The sequence below is a fragment of the Stenella coeruleoalba genome (genome assembly GCF_951394435.1).
Source record: "Stenella coeruleoalba genome assembly, chromosome: 12".
Classification (NCBI taxonomy): Eukaryota; Metazoa; Chordata; class Mammalia; order Artiodactyla; family Delphinidae; genus Stenella; species Stenella coeruleoalba.
In genome coordinates this window covers 21,847,597-21,858,079 of record NC_137158.1, presented here as the reverse complement: position 1 = coordinate 21,858,079, position 10,483 = coordinate 21,847,597, and the positions used below count along the sequence as shown (strand labels likewise).

At 41.9% G+C, this 10,483-nt stretch overlaps 1 protein-coding gene across 1 annotated transcript; it reads right to left on the bottom strand.

Annotated features, from left to right (window-relative positions):
• Window positions 1-209: 209 nt before the first annotated feature.
• HTR1E (5-hydroxytryptamine receptor 1E) lies at window positions 210-1,307 on the bottom strand (the record flags this gene model as incomplete). Its single annotated transcript, XM_079939372.1, has 1 exon — window positions 210-1,307. One exon carries the CDS (start codon window positions 1,305-1,307, stop codon window positions 210-212), a length of 1,098 nt encoding a protein of 365 aa, XP_079795498.1.
• Between the last annotated feature and the right edge of the window lie 9,176 nt (window positions 1,308-10,483).

The window sequence follows — 10,483 nt, the reverse complement described above, 5'->3', positions numbered from 1 at the left end:
AATTAGGTACCACAAATAAGACCAGAGGTAGAAAACAGCACACCCAATAACAAGCCTCAAACAAAACAGAAAACAAACAAACAAAAACCAAGACCACACATACTTACAAACCTCCTGAACCAACTATGTTCAAGAATTAATAAGTTGCACCCCTTACCCCTGTGCACTCACGAGGCTGGTAAAAGTCATGCCTTCCAGCTTTTTACAATCTAAGTATGTTCTCGGCACCGAATAAGCTTTTTAAAAGCCAGCTTAAAGTCTTCATTAAAACTTGTGTAGAGCAGAGGGTTGATCAGAGAATTAACATAACCAAGCCATGTCAAAAAATCGGCCACTTCAGAGGACACGGTGTAGATGCTCAGACCCACAATCAGCTCTTTGATGAAGAATGGCAGCCAGGACATGATGAATGCACCCAAAATCAGTCCGAGGATGCGTGCTGCCTTGCGCTCCCTGGTACTGGAGATGTGCTGGCGTTCTCCCGGGTTATCTAGGTCATGGGCAAAGGGAGGGATCCTGATGGAGGTGTGGATCTTTTCAAACTCTGTGGGAGGGTCTGAGGTGGAGAAGTCAGACACACAGAAAGTCTGTGTCAGTTTACAACTGGCGAACGAATTTTGGCTATCCGTGCTTCTGTTGCTTAAGTGCCGGCTTGATCCTCTTTTCTGGTAAAGGCTCTTGGCTGCATGGTAAATCCGGTAATAGAGAATCAGTATCAAAGTCAAGGGGATGTAAAATGCCCCCAGTGTGGAGTAAATGGTGTAGATGATGTGGTCGTGCTGGATGGTGCACTGACCAGGGGGCAGGCTGAGTTGGCGGTGGCTCCTCCAGAACAGAGGGGGCATGGAGATGAAGACGGAGATGGTCCAGACCGTGAGGATCATCAGCCCGGCCCTCTTGGCGGTCCTCTTCCTGGCGTACTCAATAGCGTTGGTGATGGCCCAGTACCTGTCCAGGGCAATCACACAGAGATGAAGGATGGAGCAGGTGCAGCAGGTCATGTCCACACTCAGCCACACCTCGCAGATGAAGTACCCCAGCTTCCAGCTGTCCGTGACGATGTACGTGATGCTCAAGGGCATGACGAGCACGGCCACCAGGAGGTCCGTCACAGCCAGAGAACAGATCAGGTAGTTGGCAGGCTGGTGGAGCTTCTTGGTGGTGCAGATGGCCATGATCACGGCCGAGTTTAGCAGCATGGTCAGGGCGGTGATGATCACCAGAGTCATGGAAATGAGCATCTTCTCAGTGATGGTCTTGGGTCTCACAGCCACACTGGCTTCTGGGGTACAGTTAGTGATGTTCATTTTCCCCTGTTCTAATCTACACTGTGGAGAAGCTGATGGTTATTTTCCTGCAGTTGGAAACTATGTAGACTTGAAAATCTCTCATTTGTAAGGAGGCGGTAATTTTTTCTTCAGCTGCAGTCTCTTGGGTTCCATTTCGTGTGGGTAAAGGGAAGCACCACAGCATTTCTTCTGAATGGAGGGTTCCTGGAAAATAGTATGCTACTGGTTAATGAATGAAAAAGCCATATTCTTCATGGACATACATACACTAGCAAATGTAAAATAGATAGCTAGTGGGAAGCAGCCACATAGCACAGGGAGATCAGCTCGGTGCTTTGTGACCACCTAGAGGGATGGGATAGGGAGGGTGGGAGGGAGACGCAAGAAGGAGGAGATATGGGGATATATGTATATGTATAGCTGATTCACTTTGTTATAAAACAGAAACTAACACACCATTGTAAAGCAATTATACTCCAATAAAGATATATTTTTTAAAAAGCCATATTCTTTTACGTGGAAGACAAAATGACAGTATTTTGGTATTCATAAAATCTTTACATATTTTTGATATAATTTTTTTCTTATTTGAATGTAATCTTCATCTTTTTTAAAAATTGAAGTATAGTTGGTATACAATATTATATAATATAGAGGTATACAATATAGTGATTCACAATTTTTTTTTTTTTTTTTGTCAGTGTGGCATGTGGGATCTTTTTTCCCTGACCAGGGATTGAACCCGTGCCCGTTGTAGTGGAAGCGTGGAGTCTTAACCACTGGACCTCCAGGGAAGTCCTGTGAGTCACAATTTTTAAAGGTTATACTCTATTTATTGTTATTATAAAGTATTGGCTATAGTCCCTGTGCTGTACAATATATCTTTGTAGCTTATTTTCAATTTTTTTTAATTTTTATTTTTTTGTGGTACGCGGGCCTCTCACTGTTGTGGCCTCTCCCGCTGCGGAGCAACAGGCTCCGGACGCGCAGGCCCAGCGGTCATGGCTCACGGGCCCAGCCGCTCCGCGGCATGTGGGATCCTCCCGGACCGGGGCACAAATCCGTGTCCCCTGCATTGGCAGGCGGACTCTCAACCACTGTGCCACCAGGGAAGCCCTGTAGCTTATTTTATACATAATAGATTCTATACATAATACAATCTATTATGTATACTTCTTAATCCTCTACCCCTATACAGCCCCTCCTCCCTTCCCTCTCCCCACTGGTAACCACTAGTTCCTTCTCTATATCTGTGAGTCTGTTTCTTTTTTGTTATATTCACTAATAAACTTCATCTTTACATTATTATTCAAATGCTACATTTTTAAAAAATTCCCAAACTCTTTATGAGGAAGACATTATCAAATTTTAATTCTATCTTGCCACCCAAATTACTGTCTCATTTAAATTTATAAGGCTTTTTACACTTGGAAACATATATTCACATAATATCACGCTTTAAAAATTCTGGGACCATTACATTAAAGGAAAAATTATATTGTTTATAATAAGAAGCCTTCAAACCAGATTTTAAAGTTTCACAGCAAATATTTAACTTCAGAGATATTTTAGTGTCACAATGGGATGGTGCAATTTCGTCTAATTATTTCTGACATTTTACGTATCCCACTGTGCCTTTCTCTGGAGAAAAGAGAGAAAAAAGGATATAACGTCACCTTGATGTTTATGGCAAATTGTTCTCAGAGTAATACAGTAAATTGACTATGAAACAGAATGATCACCAAGCTCAAAGATCTCTATATTTTTTAAAATGTGTTTAGTTTTGGTTAACATTTGTGTTTATCTCTCCATCTATCTATCTATCATCTTTCTAACTACCTATCTGTCTTGTCACCTGTCTACTGGAACACTGTCATTAAGCTGGGCAGTCAATGAGATAGTGACATTTACTGAATGCATAGCTGTAAGGAATTTTTAAAAAGTAAAGTCAAATATAAATGTATATTCATGAGAATAAGTCAAAATCTGCATAGGAATATTCATGGCTAATGACTATTGGTTAGAACACAGATCAAATCCTCTGATTTGACTCTATGACATTAGGTCCAGGAAAACTTCAAAGAAATACTGGTGTTTCAGCAGTTTTAAGAAGGGACATAGATTGTTGTGGATTAGGCCCAACAGACATAATGACTTCAGCGGAGGATGAGGGCAAGAGCAGCTGAGACATGTGTGAAATGGGAGTGAAGGTGGGTAGAGGTCTTTGGATGAAGTGGAAACTGGAAGGCAGTGGGCAGGAATCAAAATCTCCAGCCTGGGTGAGATTTAGCTCTAAATTTAATTTCTCCTGTTTATAGGGCAAAAACCAAGAAGAGGGTAAATGAGGATCATTTATCTTTTAGACACAGAAAATGAAAGAAAATAATGATGATTTCCCTAAAGATCAGAAATGAGGGAATTATTTTTAAGATAGTCTGTATCTTTCTTCTGCCTCTCTGTTTCTATGATGTTTTACAGTGTTTCTGTGGTGTACCTACTTTTCTTCCTCCTTTTTTTGGCTGCATGGCACTGCATGTGGGATCTTAGTTTCCCCAACCAGGGATCGAATCCATGCCCCCTGCAGTGGGAGCACGGAGTCTTAACCACTGGACGGCCAGGGAAGTCCCTGGATGTACTTCAGAAGTCCACTTTTGAATGTCTTGTGTTTCTCTAGTTCTTTCAGGGGACTTGTGCCATCAACAATTCCTTCTTATAAATGGAATATTTTTTTCTCCGCTGGTACCTTTCCCTCCTTTTATAATCAGTTTAAATGTGCATGTATATTTGAGACCATGTTATAAAACTGAAAGAATATGGGCTCTGGAATCAGAGACATGGGTTCAGATCCCAGCTAAGCCATCTACTAGCTGCTTGGGGCAACTTCTCTACATTTTTCCCGGTGTCTTATGTCTTTATCTCTCCATTTTGACCCCTTTCTGTTTAATAAAATGAAATAAAGTTGTTTTTTTCTCCAAATATTAATCCTTAGCTATGTGTTTCTTGGGTTCTTGAGGTTTGTGGGATAGAGTAGTTCTCAGTAAAAAGTCTTTTCCACTCCGATTGTAAGATTAAGAGCATGCAGTAGCATGAATAAGGGACAGAAAAGTTTAGAAATTTCAATTTGATTATAGAGGCAATTAGGAAATGCATTAATTTTGAAAGTGTGCAGTAAAAAAAAAATCAGAATCATTTCAGCTTCATAGAGCTTTTAAAAGCTGCTCTATTTAGCTGAGCTCCCATAACTCCTACTTGTAATTTCTCTGGTGACACTATTTTGCTCCTTATTTTGTAACTATTTATTTTTCATTCCCCTCAGCAGACTATACATTTCTGGAGGGTAGGATGTATGCCTGATTCATCTTTTTAGCCTTAAATTAAATTTAATTTCTAGTTAAATTAGTAAGAACATTACGGTTTGAGGGGACTGCATTGTCAGCTCTTTAATGTGACTTCCTGGTTTATTTGTGCCTGAGCCTTTCAGAGTAGAAGTTTTCTATCCTTGTATTGTCAGCCACCCTAAACTCCTGCACACATCCAACTTGCCATCTTTCATCTGTTTTCATTTAACAATATATCTTGAAGTTTGTTCCATAGCAACACATGTAACACATTCTTTCAGATGGCTGGGTAAGATCCCCTGGGGGGTGATGATAAATTGAACAAGTGTGGAGAACTGGGCTTTGGAGCTCTTCACTGTTTAAAAAAATCAGGTAGGTAAGGAGGAACCTGCAGATCAGAGGACAAGAAAAGCTCCTGAGGTGGAGGAGAATGAGGAGAGAGAATTCCATGCCACGACCATGTGAAGGAAGTATATTAAGTAAGAGAGCGTGATCCACTGTGTAAACACTGCTGACAGACTGTGGATGGGCTGGGCAATCCGGGTGACATCCATGACCTTGACAAGAGTCATCTGGTGCTGTGGTGGAGTTTACTGAAAAGGGGAGCAGAAAAATAAGGTGGTGGATGTGGAGGGAAATGTGGAGTCAGGGTTGTTTTCTTTTTAAGATGAGAGGTTGTCTTTTTAAACCAGGCTGTTCATAGTCTTCTTTACTGCTACATTCAATATCCTTTGTATTGGGATGGGGAGCATTTGTGGAGTGAGTGAAATGTAAAAGAGGAAGCAGGAAAGCCGTAAGGAGGAGGCTCGAGTCAGTCAGTGGGGCCTCGGGACACCAGGTAAGTAGAATTCCCTGAGCAATTTAAGGGATCATGTTGGGGGCGGTGAAGGGGCCAGAGATACAGCCATATTCAGGAAATGACCCAACCTCAATTGTCTTGGCTTCCTTTTATAAGAAAATAATACAGTTGATAATCACTACCAACTCCTTAGGAGGTAGTATGATTTCTAATTAGAACAGAGCTTGTTACACAGCACCTGAAAATCTCTTAAGCATCTTTAGCTTCTCACGTAGTGCTGGGGGAGGGACTCTAATAACACTTCAGTCAAAACACATTCTGCAGAACCAAGGCAAATACTGATAGCAACACACCAAATTTCATTAGTCCCCTGGAATGGAAAATTAACTGCAGTAATTGTAGCTAAAACCAGACATATCCTATCAGGAGTTGATGCAGGAACATCTTGGGGGGTTTATAACTTTCAGTTTCTGCTCTAATTATGACATGGAAAATACCGGTGCAGTCCAAAGCCATGTTTAAATAGTTTTTCATTAGAATTATGAATAGGAGAGAATCACTCTAAACCAAACAGCTCAGTGTATGCTGCTTCCATTTACCGAGATGCTTCAGAGCCTCTGATTTATACTATCCCAGTGATGGTCAGAGCACCAGTCACCAGAGTTATGAGCACACTCAACTCCTTTCTAATTTTACCTTCTTATCTAGTCTCCTATTGGTTTTAGATAACTTGCTATAAATACTCTTTCATCTCTTCTTTGATTGTTTTCATTTTGCCCTAATTTCTTCAAATCATGAAAAAAACCCTCAGTATGTGCCAATTTCTTTTTGTTATTTCAGGAGTGACAACTTGCCTTCATATTACTAATTTTGTCTCCCTAACTGTTTGTTAAATCCACCTCCTCAGCCTTCGTAAAGACTTTTCTTTGCCTGTCCAGGGGAAAGGAAGGGTGGATAGTAGTACGTTTCTCAGTTTGATCTTTTAGTGGGCTCAAAGGAAGAGGGAGAGGAGATTCCAGAGTGTGGTGTCCTTTATTCTCTTTTTCTTATTTATTTATTTTAATTACAACTGGGACATGACGTGGTTATTATGAGGTTACTATACTCATAACAGGAAAACATTATCATTGCAAAAATTCAAGTGAAACAGAGTACGTAGTTTCAGGAGATGTTTATATATTCTGGACACAATTCTTTTGTCAGAACAATGTTTTGTGAAATTTTTCTTCTGCTCTGTGGTTTGCCTTTGTATTTTTCTATGTAGCCTTTTGATAAAGCAGAAAACTTTAATTTTGATGAGGTCTGTGGTCCATGTTTTCTTTACAATTAGAGCTTCCTGTGTCCAAAGAAGGTTTTTCTAACCTCAAAGTCACAAAGATCTTTTTTTTGTATTTTCTTTAGAAGCTTAATAGTTTTAGGTTTTATGTTCATCTTGGGAGAGGTCATCCAGAGGACATGACTGCCTGTGAGCTGGACCAGAGCAATGGGAGGCTCCTCACTCCATCTGCCATCCTTGGAATGCATGTTCTGCTCACAGTTCCCACAGTGGGAGCTGTTTTCAAGGATGCAGCCTTGAGAGATTAAGGTGTTATTGAGACCATCTGGACGGTATACATGACTGCATCCAGTTAAGGCCTCCATATAAACTTTAAAGATTCTGGTAGACAGGTGTGGAGATCTATTCATCTCGTGAACACTTGAGACCAGCCTCATATGTAAGTTCCCTTGCTTAGTAAACCTCCCGCCTACCCATCTGGAGTCGTCTGCCTCTATCTTTGGCCTCTCCTTGCCCTCTGTGTATGGGGGCCAATTTCAGATTTCACTCTGGAAGTTCCTGAATTTGCAAACTAACAATTGGTAAGCCAGTCAGGAGACTGGAGAAGTGGGTTTTGGGAAAGTGGCATCTGTGGGGGAAATCCCGAATTGGCCATTGACTCTACGTGGGGAAGGGTGACCTGTATGTTAGATGCTTGTGGTCCTCCACATGAATCCGGGGACACCCTGGAACCCTGGCTGGCTTAGTGAGCTTGTTTGAGGAACTCTGCATGGTGCACTGCAGCAAAGAAGGGAAATGAAGGGCTGACAGTGGGCTAGTCTCTACTGTGGGCAGTTCACTGGCCACTATGCCCAGCTAGAGATGGAAGCTCAAGTAGAAGTTGGAAGAAGAGCTGAGGTTGGAGAAGGGTGTGCAGTGTCCACTAGTCTGCTAGCTTCCGGGCTGGCAGACAAAGTGGGAGAGCAGAGTAAGAAGTCAGAGACTTTAGTGTGCTGGTTTACAAAGCTAGGAGGGCACAAGCTGCTTAGGATTAAGGTCTAAGCGTGGGACAAAGCCTGACTGGGATGCTAAGAGGTGGAATCCCTGGGAAAGGAATTTGAATGAAGAAGAGGATGTTATGGTGATTGACATTGAAATGGATGAAATGCCCCTGCTGTCTGATCCCACCCATGGTTACAGAGGGCAAACCATTATAATCAGGAAGTTCCCTTCGACGTTGCAGATTGGGCGTTCTCCCCACATCAACAGAATGGGCCCATTACATTGATGATATAATGTTAACACATGAGGACTTGGCTTTGCTGCAGGACACTCTGCAGGCTTTGCTGGAACCTCTGTGGAGGTGATGGACAATGAACCCACAGAAAATTCAAGACCCAGGCCCTGCCATCAAGTTTTTGGGAGCCATTTGTTTAGGTAAGATGTATATTGTCCCAGAAGCTTTGACTGATAATGTACAAACCTATCCAACCCCTAAGAACATGAAAGGAATTCAAGTTTTTATAGGGATTTGGAGGTTTTGGAGGTTTTTACTCCCCACCTGGCACAGTGCCGCCATCCCTATACTGCCTGGTAAAGAAAGGGCGTGCATGGGACATGGATCAGAGCAGCAAGCCCCCTTTGAGAAGGCAAAAATACTAGCGAAGCTGATTAAAGCTCTGGGCATCTCTCAAGCAGGGCTACCACTGGTGTTAGATGTGCCTGTAACCCTGGAAGGTATGGGTTGGGCACTGTGGCAAAGACAACAGAATACCCCTAAGATATTTGTCCCAGCTCTAAAAGGGGGCAGAAACTCGATATAATCCCATAGAGCAAGAGCTTCTAGCAATATACACATTCCTCCAGGTAGAACCTCTCAGTGTATACGGTAAGAACTTCCCTTCCTATCAAGGGGTAGGTTAGGATGTTGCTTTCCTTCTCCCACAATCCCTTGTGCCCTTATTTTCCAACCCCAGACCAGCAGGATGGCTCCTGCAAAGAAGGGTGCCGAGAAGAAGGGTCGGTCCACCATCAACAAGGTGGTGACCAGAGAATACACTATTAACATTCACAAGGCATCCATGGAGTCGGTTTCAAGAAGTGTGCCCCTCGGGCATTCAAAGAAATCCTGAAATTTGCCATGAAGGAGATGGGGACTCCAGATATATGCATTGACAGGAGCTATGCAACACACTATTTCTTTTTTTTATATAAATTTATTTTATTTATTTATTTTTGGCTGCATTGGGTCTTTGTTGTTGCACACGCGCTTTCTCTAGTTGCAGTGAGCGGGGGCAACTCTTCATTGCGTTGCGCGGGCTTCTTATGGCGGTGGCTTCTCGTTGTGGAGCACAGGCTCTAGGCGCACAGGCTTCAGTAGTTGTGGCTCGCGGGCTCTAGAGTGCCGGCTTAGTAGTTGTGGCGCACGGGCTTAGTTGCTCCACAGCATGTGGGATCTTCCCGGACCAGGGCTCGAACCCGTGTCCCCTGCATTGGCAGGTGGATTCTTAACCACTGCACCATCAGGGAAGCCCCACAACACACTATTTCTTGCTTCTCAACCTAAAGTAGGTTGAGCAAACGCCCCCAAAATATGTACCTGCAAACCTCCCTCTTACAAACATGACCTTGGAGGCGGTTGGAGCGGAGCCAAGTGGTCTGAGACAGCAATACTTTGCAAGGTGGAAGCTCAGTAGGAAACCTTAGCTCTGCAGGCAGCTTAAATGCTCATTTCCTTGAGTCTGGTACAAAGGCACACTGCACTGCAGAAGACTTAAGAGAAAAATGTGTGCACAGCACAGGAAGGAGCCCAGATCTTCTCTGATTAATTGAGTACTTCAGTTGTGTCATTAAGCTGGATCAAAAAAAAGTCATTTCACTTAAAAAAATTTGCTAATACAACTTCAAGCACCAGCTAGCTTAAATGACAGGCACTTCATAAAGTTCATTTTTATTATTCTCAGCTGAAAAGTAAATAACACTTCTATGGGTGCCCTTCATATTAAAAGGCTTTATTTGCCCGCAGTAGAGACTGTTTATTGACTAAAACCTTATCTATACTTCACAAGACAGATTGTATTTCCCCATCACCTTTCAAAGAGATGTATCCAGTCCATACAGGAGAAAGAAAAGCAGTCTGATAAAAGAGACGCTAACTGAAAGAGCTCCCAATGACAATGACTGCAAAAGCTGGGACAATATGAGCAGTGAAACAAATAACATAGTATTGGATTATAACCCAGAAAATAAAATAAATATCCATGAGTTCATACTGACATAAATAAATAATATAAATAAGCATCAGCAAAAATAAATACTGTATAATATCGCTTATATGTGGAATCTAGAAAAATGATACAGATGAACTTATTTGCAAAGCAGAAATAGAAACACAGACATAGAGAACAAACTTATGGATACCAAGGGAGTAAGGGGGTGGGTGGGATGAATTGGGAGATTGGAATTGACATATATACACTACTATGTATAAAATAGATAACTAATGAGAACCCCCTGCATAGCACAGGGAACTCTACTCAGTGCTCTGTGGTGACCTAATTGGAAAGGAAATCCAAAAAAGAGGGGGTATATGTATATGTATAGTTGATTCATTTTGCTGTACAGCAGAAACTAACATAACATTGTAAAGCAGTAATACTCCAATAAAAATTAAGTAAAAAATATATAAGCATCAGCTGCACTTTTATAAAGGTAATTTCCCCAAAACAAAAGGCTACTGTCCTCTCAGGACTGAGTCATAAGTGTATACACATATAAATTGTTGAATAAATAAGTGCTGAAA